Here is an 18,483-nt window from a genome sequence, read left to right as displayed (position 1 = left end):
GGGACCCAGCCTTGAGCCATTAATTAACATCCAGCTTTACGCACTATTTTAGCCCTCATAGGCAAGATCCGAGTGGTAGGCACAAATTAAGGACTCACTCTTGCCACGTATATCAATGGCGGTAAAATGAAACTGTCAATTTCACATCTTGATTTCACCTTCAAATCTTATATAAATTATAGAAGCTACAAAGATAGGGATATGTTTTATTTAACCAGGATGAACGATTTAACACTTTATAAAGTGTTAAATCGTTTCTATAGAAAAGCAAAAACTATTATGAAAAAAAATTGTCTCCTAAAAAATACCCCCGAAAGGAAATAAAAACACGTATTTCAACATTGGAAATTTGCTTATAGTTACCACGACACTTTTCTCTATGCGAAACGCACATTTATTATTATTAAAAAAGCACTAAAATCACTGAGAATCGTTGTGAGAATTTTAAAAACAAATAAAATGATTGGAAAATATTCCATCTTGTCACTGACAGCTGAGCAACAAGGCCGGCAATACAATTTTCGTAGTTCCGCTGCTCACCACCATGAACGCAAAACAGTGTCCTTCACATATATTTAGTAAGGGGTGTTTTGTATGGGAGCTTCTTAAAAGTAAGGTATGAAAGATAGGGGTTAATTGAGGCTATAATCCACGCTTACTTGGTCAGACGGGACTTTGTCGCATTTCGTTTGAGATTTCTTTTGCAAATGCAATCTCCCGAAAGTGAGTACTTCTTCGTGTTTCTAATTGTCTCGAGTTCAATTCCACACGATATAAATCATGTGAAATTATATTTAATATTTCTATTTCGTGTTTTTAGAGGATTCTGTGACATAGTGATGAAAAGTAAAATTCCGAAGAGAGTTTCTTCAAATAATCACATGACAACAGAGGTAACAGATACTCCATTACCTAAATTTCTTAACCAAAAACCAAAAGATATTTTAAAACATTTAGGAATATCTAAAAAAAAAAAACACCAGAAATTTTTTTTAGAATTCCTTTTTCTCCAAAATGCATTGCGAAATTCGCAAAATACAAAAACAAAACTTTCAGAACATTCTCTTTCAGAACACGAAGACTGCTCTAAAAAGAAACAAAAAATATTTGGGATAGGTCGTTCGGTTGTCCTGTGAATTTTGATTTAATTTACTGATGTTGAAAATTCCAATACATGTAAATAGCTCCAAGTTTCAATGTAAAATGTTCGACTTTTCATCCCAAACGGCTTCAGCCTTCGGCACACCTTTTAGCTCGGTATTATTTCATGAAATGAAAATTCGTGTCCCTTAATCTCTCAAACTATTTGCATAAGTCTATCCCACTGATCCCGCTCTTTCGGTCTTAAAATTAGACTGAACTAAATTTAAATTGCTGTTATGTTGAAAATAAGAAGAGTACAAAAATGTCGGATGCACATATGAAAAACTTTTAAGAGAGGGATGTAAGTTTTATCTTTATGAAATTTTCCTGATCTAGAAGGTATGCTGGAGCTAAAGATATCAAAGCCTCTAAATTCTAAATTTAATTTTAAGCGTTTCAAATTCAAGTTTTCATTTTTTAACGCAATTTGTGTCCATTTCGTACACTCTGCTACAGCTTTGGAGTTGCTTTTAAAGGATAGGAATGAAGATTTCTAAGAATTTCATTCATAATGGTTCCGGCACACCTTTTCATTCTTTCGCAATTCAAAATTGATTGAACTGAATTGAATAGGGATGTTTAAGAGTGCGAGGGAATGAGATAGAATGTGCATAGTGACAAAGAAAAAGAGTCAAATTTCGACTTCATGAAATTTTCCTGATGTAAAATGCCTGTCATAATAAAATTTTGGTAAGATTGGGAAGGTTAAAAATACAATTAAAAAAATAGCTGAAAAAGACATTATGCGTAAGCACTTAATTTTATATTGTTTTTGTTGAGTTTGTCTACCGGGTTACAGAAAATAAGGTTATGTTTATTGAGAAAATGGAAATCTTCCGGAAATGATTATTTCCCACTTCCAGTTCCAGAATTCTCCCCATGTGTATCCATTTTGTAGTACATCATGTCTTGGTTGTACTTCCGCTTTGAATTCTCGTACATATCCACGTAAATCTGCTTGTCGTCATTTCCCATTTGTCTCCAGCGCTGAGCCAGTTGCCTGGTGAGCTCCTGTTTGCTCGGTTCTGGCTCCCCTGGCTGTCTTTCGCTGGCAATCTCATCTAGGACAATTGATCTTTGCTCCTGGCAGTACTGGAAGAATGCATTTGCGGGTTTCTTAGGAGCATTTGGATCCTTTTCCATTCGCTTCCTCACACCCTTTCCGGACTCTGATTTCCCTGAGAATCCTGGTATTTGACCATGTTGGATGGTTGGAAGTGTTCCAGATGTCTCTTCCTTGACTTTAACGCCTTTTCCTGTTGATTTTTTGACTGGAAAAAGCGTAAGTATTAGAGATGTTTTAGAAGAGCGATTGTTTCTGGGACTTACCTGACTTTCTCCTCTTCTTGACCGAGCCCATTTCATCTGACTGAGGGAATAGAGGTGGGGGAGGGGGCTCTAGCCTCCAGGCGGGATTGTGTCTGTCCAGACGAGCCATGACAAGCGCCACGTCCTTCTCAGTTCTCTTGGTCATCTTCTTCATGCGATAGAGCCTGGCTATCAGCCTTTCATTTTCCTTCTGCACGTCCCGACACTTTTTCTGCACAATCCGAACGCACTCCCGATACTTGTCGTCCAGTGTGAGATCAAAGGGGGTCTCATTGTCGGAGAATTCAATGGGAATATTGGCAAAAGGAGAGGAATCCAAAAAATTGTACGCCATTGTTTACCTTTTGAGCTACAGATTTTTTACGTTGGCGCTGCTGTCGGTTCCCATGGAAACGTCAATTGCTACACAAACAAAACACGCAGTTTTCGTGATGCTGTTTTCATGTGAATTTTTGTGAGATTTAAACCAGTGAAAAACCATGTCCAGTGATAAGATAATCTTCAGACATGAAGACCCACATGGTCAGGGAGATCTCTATTTTGTGTGGCAGACTGGTGAGTACCGTAAAATTGCATTAATTCATCATTTTTCATTAGAGTTTTCGTACTCAATAAAATTCCACGTTTTACATTATTTTCTTAAGATTAACTTATAAATTGCTTTATAAATTTAATAAAATTAAGTTTTTAAATTGAATGTTATGCAAATTATCCAGGAAATTACTTATTTTACATATTTTTAAACAAAAAAAAATAATTTCTCTTTTTTTGTCATTTTACAAATTTACCAGATTTTTCTTATATTTATAAATTAAAAACTAAAAAAAAGCAGAAAAGAGTTGGTAATAAATGCGTAAAACGAGAAAAAATATATGTAACGATACAGAACTTGTGAAAGAAAAATGCTTAAATTACTTGGAAACCGGTAAGCAATATTTGTACAGTACATAACAATACTTTTACGTGCAGAAGCGTAAAATTACACCATTGCCACCACAGTACTAAAGGAATCACAGCATTTGTGACTCTGTAAGTTGCTCGAATCTCCAAAAAAAGAAACTTATTAATTACAATCACCTCCATGGCAAGTTCTCTTTTTTATACAGTAGACCAGAGGTGTGCAAGAAACCGTTGAAACCGAATTAACGTCAAATGAAACATGTACGTCAATGGTCAAAACGCTACTACAACAAACTTATTTTGACGTTAATTCGGTTTCAACGGTTTCTTGCACACCTCTGCAGTAGACTCTCACTCAATCGGCTCTTTTTCAATCGGGTGACAAATTTTGTTGATTAATTAACACACTTAATTATGAAGCTAATTCGCTCAAATTCGCTGTAGTTCTTCCTACAAAGGCTTTGACGCTAAATTCTATCGCTAAACCGGATGATATTTTGCCCCATATTCCCGATTGAGAGAGAGCCTACTGTATGCAGCTATTTGAATCCAGCTCCTTTTACTCAGCTCACAGAGTCGATCGGAAAAAGTTATTTAGACACGAATCTAGTATATTCATCCCTCCACAGGGATCAGTAACTTCCAAAAGAGAAATAATCCCCAGTTATTTCGCGTAACCCCCTAGACATACTTACGACTTAAGCCGAGAGACGGCTTAATGGAAAATGTTGGAAATGTAGTTTAACCATTATTTCAAATATAACTATATACGTTAAGCCGTCTCTCGGCTACTCCTCAGATGTGTCAAGGGACTAACGTTCGAAAACGCAGAGAAATTTCCATTTCCGAGGAGGATGCCATACCACGAATCTGGCTTCCTCCGCGCTTCGTTGAGAGGCCCACCTGAGGAGTAACGGTAACGTGTAACGGTCACGAGTGCAGAAGAATTCCCATACGCATTTGTTTGTGAAAGTTGGAAATTCGCTTCAACATTGAAGTCCACTCGCCGGGGACTATAGGCTTGTACAGTAGAGTCTCCTAAATTCGAACGCTCGGGGGGGTATTTTTGACATTTCTCACCTCCCAAATTCGAACGATTTTTTCAAAACTAACGAAATTTGTGTGAGATTAAATTTTACTTTAAATCAAATTCTCGTACTTTCTCGCAAGTTTTTGTGGTAACATACTTCCTTTTCATTTTAAACGATAACAATGTATGTAAACATTCAAGAAGAAGCACATATATACGATTTTCATTCACCTAGATTACGAACTTTCTAACATAACCTCACAATTGACATTTTGAATCCAAACGGCATTCGAATTTAAGAGATTCAGATTTGAAAGACTCTACTGTACAGTAGACTCTCGCAAATTCGGCTCTTTTAACTCTTTCGCGTCTTTAGGGTAATGCCATGACTCGGGGAAAAAAAGTTTTTTTTGGGTATTTACATTAATTGAAATCTATCTGTTCGTGCACGACATCATAATAGAAGGATGTAAGATTCTTGGCTCATTTTCTCAAGACTCCAGTTAGATTTCAATTAATGTAAATAGCCAAAAAGAAACTTTTTCCCCCGGGTCATATATGACCCTAAAGACGCGAAAGAGTTAAGATCGGGCTACTTTTTAATTCGGGCAACGGTTACATTTGAAAAAAGTTTGTTGTCATTTTTCAAGTTTGATTATGATTATCAAATGAATCAAATATTCTCAAATTTGGCATGGTTTGTCTTAGTTTTGATGTGATTTTGCATTATTGAGGGATTTTCATGTAATTTACGTTATATATGAGTGTATAAACTCAATATCTATATGCACATGAATAAAAAATTGTTGCATTTCAAAAAGTTTGTCGCCCGAATTTCTGTTTAATTCGGCTGACATTTCGGTCCCATATGCCCGAATTTGAGAGAGTCTACTGTATCTATATACTTTCACTATTTAAATTTCAAATTTAAAAACTCGCCCTCGACGAAAACTGCTTTTTAGCACAAAATACCGGCGACCGTAATGGCTGTCACAAGAAATATAATGACAAAAGTGAATGTCTGGTGAACTGTAAAAAATCAGTGTGATGGAAAAGGTTTAATAGAAGGTAAAATTAAGGGGAGGTGGGCTACTTTAAGCTGTGGGGCTACATTGATACACGCTTTTCGCATATTCCTAAAGAAATTGGGTTGTAACATGATGTAATTTGGTTAGACAAAAGAATTGTGAATCTAAACAAAATTCTTGAAAGGACCAGCTCCATTTAGAAATACAGTGCCGGCTCTCTAATCCGTTTCGCCGTAATCCGGACGAGTTATCGATGGTTACATTTCAAATGATCTTGAGATCATGTATGCATGTGTGTTAAGTAATGAAAATGAATTATCCTGTGATGTTTTTGTTTAATAAATGAGGTATGATAGCACAGAATTCTCTAATTATGTCTTTTTAATCTTTTTTAAAACTTTTATTCTAATTCTACAAAAAAAAACTTGTATTATATTTGCGAGACGTTGAACAAATTCAAAAAAATCCATCCGGATTACGAAGCGTACATCTGTCATATTGTCTCCCAATCATCCGGATTACAAAGCTGGCACTGTAGGTAAAAAAATCCAATATCAATGTAGCCCCACCTCCCCCTATTTCATAGTATCCTTGATTTTTTTTATTTTCCTATTTTTAATTCTTCTAGTATTTACTTTAATAGGATTCATAAATATAAACGTTTTGTTTTTGCAAGATTCCGATTTTGAACTTTTAAATATTTGAAGTAATTTATTAAGTCTTGTAAAACATTAAAGATAACACTTAATAGGAATTTATTGATAGAATTGATATTGAAATCGAAAAACCAGTGATGAGCCCAGATAAGCTTTTGGTAGCTGAGATTCTTTACAGGTGACATCGAAATGCGTGCAACTCGAGGTGCTTGCAACTCGAAATGCGTTAAAATTCGATTGTGAGTTGAATTTTGGGGGTAAAAAATCGCATCGAGTAAACTGTTCTCCGCCATCGAAATGGATAAAATTGGCTCGACGCGATTCTTTACCCCCAAAATACAACTAACAATCGAATTTTCACGCATTCCGAGTTGCAAGCACCTTGAGTTGCACGCATTTCGAGGTCACCTGTAAAGAATCTCAGCTACCATAAGCTTATCTGGGCTTATCACTGGTCATTTTCTATTTTAAATAGTCTGATTGGGGAAGACGAACAAAAGAAAAAAAAGTTCATTGGTTAATAAACGTTAGAGATAGAGTCCGGTCCATAAGGATATAGTAAGGGTCGGGGTACAGTGGGTTGGGGTAGAGACGGATGGGACCCATCATTAGAAATATCTCGATCTCAGATACAATATATAACAAAATTTCATCGAAAACGTATCATAAACACTGAAAATGCAGTCAAGTCAAGACATTTTCGATTATAGCTCGGGTCAGGGAATATCGAGAGAGGAGTGCAATCCACCGTTGGAAAGGTCTCGACCTCAGCTACAACATACTAAAATTTAAAGAAAAAGCATCGTCTAGTTTTCGAAATATTTGAAATCGATTAATCGAAAATCGATTTTTCGATTAATCGAACCTTCGATTTAATCGGATGAAATTGTCGTGTCATAAGGGTTGTAGTACTCCACGAGAGCTTTCAAAAATACCAAAATTTTTCAAATTTCGATAATTAGAAGCGGAGTTATGGCCATTTGAAAATTGAATTTCTGACCCCATCTAGCTCGGATCAGGGGGTCGGAGGGGGTTAAGTTTAGTATCGATCGAAAGCTCTTAGGCCCAGCTATAACATACTAAAATTTGAGCCCGATTGATGCCATAGGGGCTTATTGAGAAAACAAAATTTGGGGGTATTCCAAAATAGCGGAAGGGGGGAGGTTCCGACATCATCAACTTCTAGCTACCTATCGACATTTAACCTTTGCCGAAAACCGCTTGTCGATATCTCTTTCCGTTCTCTCTCCAGAAGCGTTTGTACTCCGGACGCGGACTGGACGGATGTCTACGAAAATCGATTTTTAGCACACATGATTTTCGTGATCTATGAGTGTCAAAAGGTGTACATCTAAAATTTGGGCCCGATCTGACGTGGTCGGATTTCACCTAGGACCACAAAAGTTCAGATAGTAAAGAATCTCAGCTAAAAAATATCTAATAACAAATAACTAATAAATATTTCATATGCACAATCTAAACGAGATTTCCTTATGCCTTGCCGAAAAGAATGTCTCCTCCATGGATTTTATAATCCAAATGGAAAGGATCATCCAACACTGAAATCATAAATGATGCGGTATGTTGTCTGTATTAGTATAGTATTATTCTTATTAATATATTGCTTTTTGGGTTTCGACGAATGTGCAGGAGCAAGAGGAGGATATAGACAGAGCCACAGTGGCCATTGAAAGAGATGGGCTTAAATTAATTTAAAAAAAGGAAAATACTCCTGTCTCTGGCTCTAGCCACTGCACGTCTTCCTGTAGTATACGGGAGGAATATTTTATTTATCGTCACATAGATGAGGAAGTTTATGATCTACTGGCTTGGTGGAAATTAGAAGGCAACCCCTTTCCTTGCCTATGGAAATTAGTTCGACAGGTATTGTGTATGCCGATGACAAGTGCTCCTGCAAAACGAGACTTTTCTTTTGCAGGATCGCTTCCGACCGACGGCTAGACGGTGCAGGCTGCACCCTACTACCGTCACAAAAACTTTAATGATTCATGATAAATACGAAAAATTATGTGTACTTTATTAAATGTAAATGCAAATGTAGAAAAATATGGAACACATTAAAACAGCATATACATAAAAAATGAGACTTTGATTTTTTTACTGCTCAAACTCCGCAACACAGAGAGCAGTAGGGGAAAGTACTCTCCCTTCGAACGTTCATGCCTTCGAATAATATGAATTTACTTTTAGTTTTCGTAAGAAACTTATACATTTCTATTAAATATTGGTTAGCTTATCATCAATTATTGATAATTCTGTAATAATCATGTGTAAATCTCTTAAGTAGAAGAAATTCACATTATTCGTAGGCATGCACGTTTGAAGGGAGAGTACGTTTCCCTATAATACCTTCCTTTTTTCAAAATTTCGATTTTTTGTCGACAATTTCTACGTTATGGTACGCGGTTGCCACCTGATGCCAAATCCCTTAAATTACTAGAAGGGAACCGGAACTTCTAGTAAATTTCCCTAACGTCAGTTTTTTCAATACAATGATCCCTTAAATTAATTTTTAAATTGTCTAAACTTCACACAGTAGAGTCTCTCAAATCTGAATGTCTCAAATTCGAACGACGACGTTTGGATTCAAAATGTCAATTGTGGGGTTATGTTAAAAAATTCGTAATCTGCATTAATGAAAATCATATATAATGTGCTTTTCTCCTGAATGTTTTCCGCCGAAGTCTGAGAAATTTAGTTCAGATCGCCAAGATCTTCCGCCAGATCTTCCGTCAATCTGTAAACGAAAGTCTCAACTGGAGTCTAGTAAGGGGATTCTGTGTCATATGTCAAATTTTTATGGTAAATTCGGCAGCAGAAAAATATTAAAGGTCAGTGAGTATATCGAGTGGCCATTGGAAAGAGCTGTGTTAAGCTCTTAGTGACTGATATTCGACTAATTCTTCCGAGATTACCACTTAAAAAAATTTAAATTTGCCATTTAACGATATGATATTGTCATATAGAAAAAAGTTGCATGACTCACCTCATGAAGGTGGAAATAGAGAATAGGATGGTATTGTTTAATATTCTGAACCCTTAAAGCCCCTGAAATATGTAAACATAAAATTGCTTAAATTTTGCAAAAAAATGCTTTAGTACTTCCGACGACATCCGTTCACTCCGTTCATATGTGCGTACAAAAATCAGGATATTCTGTATACAAATTTTAAAATGTCAAGCTGTTTTATTTAAACCAAAGGTGTGCAAGAAACCGTTAAAACCGAATTAACGTCAAAATAAGTTTGTTATAGTAACGTTTTGACCATTGACGTACATGTTTCATTTGACGTTAATTCGGTTTCAACGGTTTCTTGCACACCTCTGATTTAAACAATACCAAATAAAATAATTACTTTAATTTTTTATACAAAAAATCTCAAACCTATAAAGTGTTTCAAATAAGGTATAGGTATAGTGGGGTAATTTGGAATCATTTCCAACTTAGAAATTTCTTTAGATTTCCTCACTTTTAGATAGGCATATAGTGAAATTGTATCGTTATACGTGGTTTCGTGTAATATGTTGATATTTTCTTTAATTTTATGACGAATTTTAACATTATCATCTCTTTTCTGCTTTTAAAATATCTCAAAAACTTTAAATTTAGTTTAAGAAATAAGACACAACCCCACAAATAACTCCCGTGAGTTAAATTTTGTGATTTTATATCAATTTAATAAGAGTTAATAAAAGAAAATTACTTCGGTATAATGCCGAAATCGTCAAAATTGCATTGAGCAATTTTAAACGTTTTTAGGCGGTTCCGGTGTCTTGCTTGCCACAACTGGCAGTGACGGCACCATTGCCATCTTCAATCGTCAAGGCCAGATGCAACATCGCATAGTCCTTCAAGGACTCTGCTGCGGCTTTGGTTGGGATGCTGATGGAGATATTCTAGGCGTTATTTGTCTGGGAACATCTCAGTTGTTGCTTTGGGATGCAAATACGCAAAAGAAGCAACTGGTTGATATTGGTTTGAGGGACACTCCTACATGCATCATGTGGGCTAAACAGGGTCAGGTTGTTGCAGTTGGTACGACTCGTGGAAATTTGGCAATCTACAGTAATCAAACTACAAGGAGAATTCCTGTTTTGGGGAAGCATGCCAAGAGAATTTCTTGTGGAGTTTGGTCGAAGGAAAATATCCTTGCACTGGGAAGTGATGATAAGACTCTTTCTTTAAGCAACGATGAAGGAGATTCACTGAGAGTGGTTCAGTTAAGAGACCTGCCGAGTGATATGCATTTTGCTGAAATGAAGACAGACGAACGCGTACCGGGAGAGAACACCATCAGTGTGATCCTGGGAAAGAGGACGCTGTATCTTTATCATCTGCCGGAGCCTGATTCTCCCACAGAATTAGGTTTCCAGCAGAGATATGGATCTCTGTTGCAGCATAAGTGGTTTGGTGATGGTTACATCCTGTTGGGTTTCTCTCTGGGTCACGTTGTTGCTATATCAACTCATCCACGCGAGGTAGGTTAATTGTAGAGAACAACAAAGTAGCAGCTCAAGTTGTGCCCTTCTTTAGGTTGGACAGGAACTGTGGCAAGTTAAGAATCACCGAGATACCCTAACTGGTCTTGCGGTAAGTCCTGTCCTTAGAATGGTGGCTTCATGTGGTGACAACAGCATCAAAGTGCACGCTATGAGTAATCTTCAGGAGACTGCTAAGATTCTTCAGCTCCCTGATCATACTGCAGCTCGTGGTATCGATTGGAGTACTGATGGTCAGCTTCTGGCTGTTGCAACAGCTCAAGGTGGTCTCTGTGTCTTTGTGACGCAGTTGCATTCGCTTAGTGCTGTGTGTGCGCCTCGGGTTGCACTGCTGAGCAGTTTAGCTGAAGTTACTATCTTCAGTTGCAATCCCGAGAGAATCCGCACTGCTCCAGCCGTAGTAAATCTCGAAGTAGAGCCTTCATTTATTGGACTAGGACCACAACACTTAGTTTGTGGAATGAACAATCACGTGTGGTTTTATGATCTTGGACGCTCACTTCGCGATGGAGCATTGTTGCTTGGTGATCGGGAGTATATGTCTGAAGTTAAAGATGTTCGTTTAACTGCAGACTTTTGTGCTGTGCTCTGTGGTCGCCATGCTTTGCTACATCCGATCGAGAGTACCCCCAGTGAAAATACTGAACGTCGGGATCCTAAGCAGTTTCCCGATGACATAACAGGAATGCAGGATGCTGTAATAACAAGCATTTCTTTAGTTGGTGATTTTTTTGCTTTCGCTACGGACTTGGGTGCTATTGTGCACTTTTCTCTAGAACAGTGGGGTAGGTCGGTGACATTTAGACATGCTGTTGGAATCAGAAGTCTCTATGCAGACGCAGATGGAACTCGTGTTGTGGTGATAGATGATCACGATGCTGGGTTCTTGTATTCGCCAATGTCTGAGGACATGCTGCAAATACCTGAGTTTCCTAAGCAGTGCTTGACTGTTTTGTGGGATTGCCTGCAACCACAAGTCTTTGTGGCTTGCGGAAATAAGCTTGCAATTACCTACGTTCACGTTAGGCATTCGGTGTCCAAGGCTCATGTCATTAAGGTCAGTTTACCTTTCCTTTAAAATTGAAGTATAGCAGTGCTTGAAGTTATTTCTAAGATTACATACGATTCCTAGGTTGGCGAGACTCGCCTGTTACCAGATCAAACACCACTCTTACTTTTCGATGGAGAACTAAACTTGGGTGTTGCTGGTGGAGGTCTTTCTACCCTCACTCTAAGTACACATCGCGTTGCTCCAGAATCCGAAGATCGTTTGCAGAATGTTCTACGTCTCAGGAAATTTGCAGCAGCTTGGGACATTTGTTGTGACTTAAATGATCGTGAACAGTGGTTGAGGTTAGCAAAAGCCGCTTTGGCAGATCTAGAAGTGGCATTTGCTATTCGGGTTTTCAGACGTGTCTGCTTCCCAGCCATGGTGTTCGCTCTGGAAGAGTTACTGGTAATTGAAGATCGTAGTTTTCTAGCTGGTAGATGTGCCCAACTGCTTGATATGGCAGATGAGGCAAAGAGACACTTTGCGCGAAGTATTGCACCCAGGGAGGCTCTTGAACTGTGTAGGGATCTCCTTCAATGGGAAGAAGCTATGGCGTTGGCCGAAAATATTGATCCAGAAAGTGTTCCTGGGATATCAAGGGAATATGCAGGACAGTTGGAATTTGGTGGATCTCATGCAGAGGCCTTAGCTCATTACGAGAAGGCACTGCAGAATGGTAATCATTCACAGGAACATGTAAATCTCTGCAGAGCTGGAATTGCGAGGACTTCCATCAAAAACAGAGATTTCCGAAGAGGGGTAAGTTTCTCTTTTATAAATTCGATTGAGTACCTGATGACCTGATGTATGAAAAATGGAAGTTTTTCTCTTTCTTTGTTCTTGTGTTGGTTGCACGCACATGTGTGCAGTTCTAGTGCTACGTTGTTGGTTGTTTTGTCAAGTTTTACACTATTTAGTTGTATGAATTATTATCGACAGCACAACGCTAAAGGCTTCACGGTATATCAACAAATATATATCAATTCAGACGAACGCGCGTACTGGCTTTCATTAGGTTCCATGAAGCAAGTCGTAGGTCCTTCGTACGTACCTTGAGTTGTTACCGTGATGTCAGTCGTATCCTAGGCTTCTTCCGAGTTTTCGTAAGAATTCCACTTTTTACGAAGAGTAGTTGCTAGTGTTGGCGCCACTGCCTCCTCATCAAAGGCAGCGACACCAACGGGAATTTCGGACCTGTAGCTAGCTTCACATCTTATGCTGTCAAGAATTGTCTTTCTCTGGCTCTCTGCCTTCTACACCGCGACACGCGCAACATCGTTTCTGGCCAAATCGAGAAATTTCTCAAAATATCATCTAAATCGTTCGTCAGAACGCATCCTATCTTACTTTATTTTGTAGATTAATTGTTAAAGAGTGAAATGAAATATATAGAAAGGAGAAAACATCAAAAATTGTTCTTTCTCGCCGCATCTCTAACCCAATATATATTTCACAGGTAAAACATATGAATTATCCTTCAAAAGAATAGTCACATTGGAACTCATTCTTTTAATGCTCAATTTCTCAGGTATATCTCTTGACATAATTCTCACGGAAGTACTTGAGTTTCAGGATCTCATGCTTTCATTCTTTCGATCATAGGTAAACCCTAACAGTTAGTTTCTTGCAAATCTCTCTCTAGAAGGACCATATCCCTTATTCAACAGTCTTAAGTTTGTGGCCGGTATTGGTTACCCAGTCTTTCGTCATGCTCTGGTCTGAGTTTACAAAGGTCCAACAGTAATCTAGGCTGTTCAGAGATCGGAATTGAAGGAAAGATGTTATGCTTTATGCCGCTATTAAATAAAACTCAGAACTTTTCCACTTTGTGCCAATTTAGTCTTCCACCTTTTTTTCTCCTTTTGTGTCAAACCCAAATACATCGAATTTCATCGAAAAATATAGTTTCTTTCCACTAGCGCCACCAAATGTCAAAAAAATTGGCGCTATTTCTAACATTCACAACTCTTTCAACCTCAGATCTCTGATTTATTCTAATATGTTAAATTTTAGGAACACGTATCCTTCCTTTTCTCCTCAGTCTTAAAAATTAAATAAAAATCGATTCTATATTTTTTTTCTATTTTCAATGTTTAGCATAATATTCGTTTGTTCTTTTAATCAGTACTGCAATGTTATTGTGATGACTTGCATATTCTTTGTTTTTCAAATTGATTATTAAGGTACCATTATTTTCAGTTCGATATATTTTAAGTTTTTCGTTTGACAATGTTAGTACAATTATGTGAAATTACAATATGTCCTTTTAATTAGTTTTTACACAGAAGACTTTAAGGAAATCATTATCCCTTGCTCTACTTATTTTTCTCGATGTTTTAACTTTTCGGCATGCGTTTTGTCGCGGAGTACAAAAATGCTGACCTCATTCGCAGAATTGTGAATGAGAGAAAACGAAATAAAAAGCAATTATGTGTGAAATTGTGTCATAGAGAGCGAGAGAGAGAGTGAAAGAGAGAAAGAAAGGACGAAAAAAATTAATTTATTTCCTGGGAGTGGTTAAGCGTGAAATTGCGTGGGAGACTGATGATCTCCTCCGGCTGGTTGCAGATTCAACTGGCGTTGGAGTTGGGTGAGAGGCACTTGCTGAATGACTGCGGGGAGTCTCTGGAGAGTCTGGGGCAGTTGTCTGATGCTGCGATGTTATTTGAGAAGGCTAGAAATTGGGACAGTTGCTGTGGATTGTACATTCAGCTGAAGAATTGGGTGAAGGTGGATGAGTTATTGAGCAGAGTGACAAGTTTGAAGCTGCATGCAGCTTATGCCAAAGCTCGAGAGGCTGATGGGAAATTCCAAGATGCCATTAGGGGATACATTGCAGCTGGGGATCTTGACAGTGTGGTCAGGATATATATTGAACAGCTGAGTGATCCCCATGCGGCTTCGGAAATTGTCTTGGAAACCCGATCAGTTGAGGCTGCCAAGATGCTGGCAAGGTTTTATCAGCAAATTGGGGACACAGAGTCTGCAATTCAGTACTTGATCCTGTGTGGATCAGTACAGGAAGCATTTTCCTTGGCTGAAAGAAGGAACAAAGTAAGGGAGTTTGGAGAACTCCTTGAGCAATATGATGGTGCTAAGTCTGAAGATTTCTTGGTCTTGGCACAGCATTTTGAAACTGAGAAGTATACTCTACTCAGTGGAAAATACTACTTCCTAGCCAAGATGTATTCCAAAGCTCTGAAGCACCTTCTGAAAGCTTCAGCTTTTAGTAATGAGGAGAATGTTGCTCTTTCTCTGGCTATTGATTGTGTGGCATCTGCAAATGATGATCAACTCACGACTCAACTTATTGAGTTCCTCTTGGGTGAATCCGATGGGGTTCCGAAAGATCCAAAACTCCTTTTTCGGCTGTATATGGCCAAAAGAGAGTTTCGGGAGGCTGCAAAAGCAGCAGTTATTATTGCAAATCAAGAACAATTGGCTGGGAAGTACAGAAGTGCCCATAATCTTCTGTTTTCGATGTATCAAGAACTAAAAAGAAATGGTTTGAGTGTCATGGCGGACATGAAAACTAGTTTAGTTCTTCTTCATCGATACATCCTTGTGAGAATTCACGTTCAGCTTGGAGATCATCTTCAGGCAGCTAAACTGTTAGTTCAAGTAGCCACTAACATTTCACAATTTCCTTCACGTAAGTGAAAATTAATGAAATTTTGTTTGTTGCATTTAAACTGATAGTAATGATGCTGGCACACCTTTTCAATTGAGTGAAATTCAATCGATTGAAAATTTACCGCTTACTCTTTCAAACTGAGGTCAGATAAAGCTGTCCCTTTCTGTCAAATGAAATTTAAAATTGAAATTGAAAATGAAATTGAAATTTCAATTTTCATTTGACAGAAAGAGGCAGCTATATCTGATTTCAGTTTGAAAGAGTAAGAGGTAAAATTTCAATCGATTGAATTTCACTAAATTGAAAAGGTGTGCCAGCGCCATAAAATTTCAAAACCTTAAATTGGAAATTTTCACGAAATTTTGGAAATTTCAATGAAATTTTGGATGTTTTCAAGAAATTTTGGAAATTTCAGTGAAATTTTAGATATTTTCAAGAAATTTTGGAGAAGGTTATGAAATTTTGGAAATATTCATGAAATTTTGGAAGTTTTTTTTGAAATTCTGGAAATTTTGTTGTGTCGTAATGCGATTTAGATGTGGTGCAAATTCTAACGTCCACCGTTATCGAATGCCATCGAGCTGGTCTTCGGGCATCGGCCTTTACGTTCGCCTCGACTTTGATGCGTCCGGAGTATCGAAGTCAGATTGATGAGAAGTATTCGCGGAAAGTGGAAGGAATTGTCAGGAAGGCTCCACGGGGTATCAAGGAGTTGTCCGATGAGGCAACTCTCGAAATGACTCCCTGTGCTGCCTGTGGAGTACAATTGCTGGCCATGGAGACTACTTGTCATCAGTGCAAGACCACCCTACCCATCTGCATAGCAACTGGGCAGCATTTGGTGTCCGAGGATGTTGTAGCGTGTCCGGAATGTGACTTTCCGGGGGTTAAAGAGGCAATGGTTAGGGTGTTTGATGCCACAAATTCTTGCCCAATGTGCGGAGAAAATGTGGATTCCAACAAACTGAAAGACATTGACGATGTATCCTTGTATTTGTCCACTTAATTTAAAAATGTGTTCTCTCCACTTGTAAAAGTTTTTAAGCAATTTGTGCAGTTGTTCTTTTCCGTCCACAAAACAGAAATATTTAATTATCTTTATTTGAGCATGAAGAAACAATAAATTATTTGTCAAACTAATGAGTTTTTTCTTGGAATAAACCTCGTTCAGAACGTTAGAAATTCTTATCACCCATTTACTCTCACCTTTTCAAATCCAAACCTCTTCAGGACGTAATTTTTCCTTGCCTATTGAAGGGGAGAGGAGTCATCCCTCGCTTTTCTCGGCAATGAAATCGTAAAATAATTTTTTATCTGAGCGGAAATTGAGAAAACTCTCCCTTCATCTGCCATGGAAGACGGTTGAAAGCGATTAAAAGTGATTGTATTCGAAATGGTTGCAATTAGACACAGCCAAAGTGGCTTCTTCCCTTCACAATTAACAGCGTGAAAAGTGAGTCTCATTTCTTGTGGCTGATTCTTCCTGGTTGGGTGCTTAACACTCAAAATGAGAATATTTTATTGGTAACATCTCTAAAGAATATATTCACTTTTTTAGACACATAAAATTTTCTGCCTTTTATTGCGCACCAAGAAAATTTGTAGAATTGAGAGAAGATTTTCATTTCTCAATTTTAGTAATTTTCCCCTAATTTTCTTTCCTGTGAAAATTCATTTAAATGCACTCAAGGAGTAGTATTTTGCCTTGTCTCTAATGGTTTTTCCTTTCTTTTGTGTGAGCATTTGGGAAAATTTTCACAGGATAATCTGCCTGAAAAGTTTATGATATATTTTAATCAACTACTTTGGGGTACATTTTAATGTATTTGTACGAAGTTTTTTTTTCATTATGAATTGGTTGAATTGAAAGGGTTTCTAGTTTTGATATCAAGTCAAACTTTCTACTTTCATATTCCATAGCTAAAATGCAAAATTGGAATGGAAGTTTGAGGGGGTCTTCAGCTTAATACAATAATGCCTGATTTGTTGCTTCGGTTGTTTCTTAAGGGCTCTGCTCATTGAGAGCAATTTAGCTGAGATTTTATTTACAACTCATTACGTCAAAAAATACTTTTCGTAAGAGGAAAATGCCATGATTATCTTTCACAATTTCTGAAAAAAATAGCCCCCAATGTGTACAAGCGGCACAAGCCTTTAAAACAGAGGTGAGCAAGAACCGTTTAAAACCAAATAAACGTCAAAATAAGTTTGTCCGGGTACAATTTTGAGCATTGACGTACCGTCGTTGCGGGTGACTTTGCACGTTTTTTCGCTGTTTTTCAACTTTGCCCTCTAAAAGTGGACAGTTAAAGTGAAGGGAGGGGGATTTTTGAGCAAAATAATTTGTATTCAGTTGTTAATGAATGGATTTTGTGCCACTAGCATTAATTTTATAAAATTTTACTATGTTTAAAAAAAATCAAGAAAAAAGGCTTGCACTGGGGATAAGGTGCGGGTGACTTTGCACTTTTTCATAAATACTAAAAAATCAACAATTTCTGATAATAAACGACAATGAAGATCTTCACATCTAAGGGTAAGATGCACGAGATCTACAAGATGACATGATCGCCATCTTGATTTGACGTTTCTGTCCGCCATTTTGAATAACTGTCAAAATCTAAAACAGGTTCGATTGGGTTAAAATTTTAGTATGTTGTAGCTGATATCAAGACCTTTTCAGAACGTATCTATGTTCTGGTCTACGTCAAGTATTTACCTTGATACAGAGGCTCACAGTTTAAAAATTTGAAATATTCATATTTTGGCGATCTTTATTTTCTAATCCTGAATTTTAAAACATAAACGAAATGCCTCAGTAACCATTAGAAATGGTTGAGGCTTTTATTTTATATATTTATTTACTCTTACATAATTAAAAAAATAAATAAAAAGTGCATTTATTTATTTTTTTATTTTTCATCTTTGCAAAAGTTTTTCAGATCTTCAAATAATATGCTGTTATAAAGAAAAATATTACTTTTCTTTTTGTTTATTATTTAGATCTCATCGCCTAACGATAATACTGCCTTTTTTGTGATGGTTTCGATAAAAGAAGCTCTCCGTAGTTCTGTATTAATGAAAATGTCAAAATTTTGAACTTAGAGCCCCAGCATCCAGACAATCGCTTGACCTAGATCGGATTTTATATATGTTCTGAAAAGGCCTTGACATCAGCTAGAACATACTAA

General features: G+C 37.4%; 2 protein-coding genes across 2 annotated transcripts; one reads left to right on the top strand and one right to left on the bottom strand.

The window, feature by feature from the left end:
- Nucleotides 1-1,884: 1,884 nt before the first annotated feature.
- On the bottom strand, nucleotides 1,885-2,845 carry LOC129801998 (uncharacterized). Its single transcript, XM_055847527.1, has 2 exons — nucleotides 2,473-2,845; nucleotides 1,885-2,414 (listed from the first exon to the last, which is right to left on the bottom strand). The coding sequence occupies exons 1-2, from the start codon at nucleotides 2,804-2,806 to the stop codon at nucleotides 1,990-1,992; spliced, it is 759 nt and encodes a 252-aa protein (XP_055703502.1). The 5' UTR covers nucleotides 2,807-2,845; the 3' UTR covers nucleotides 1,885-1,989.
- Nucleotides 2,846-2,878: 33 nt separating this feature from the next.
- Nucleotides 2,879-16,432, top strand: LOC129801997 (WD repeat-containing protein 19). Its single transcript, XM_055847526.1, has 6 exons — nucleotides 2,879-3,027; nucleotides 9,868-10,586; nucleotides 10,642-11,664; nucleotides 11,740-12,417; nucleotides 14,227-15,310; nucleotides 15,829-16,432. Exons 1-6 carry the CDS (start codon nucleotides 2,952-2,954, stop codon nucleotides 16,296-16,298), a joined length of 4,050 nt encoding a protein of 1,349 aa, XP_055703501.1. The 5' UTR covers nucleotides 2,879-2,951; the 3' UTR covers nucleotides 16,299-16,432.
- Nucleotides 16,433-18,483: the final 2,051 nt, after the last annotated feature.

This window comes from Phlebotomus papatasi, chromosome 2 (assembly GCF_024763615.1).
Source record: "Phlebotomus papatasi isolate M1 chromosome 2, Ppap_2.1, whole genome shotgun sequence".
NCBI lineage: Eukaryota > Metazoa > Arthropoda > Insecta > Diptera > Psychodidae > Phlebotomus > Phlebotomus papatasi.
Note: the sequence above shows the minus strand (reverse complement) of the source record. Positions and strands in the feature narration are given on the sequence as shown.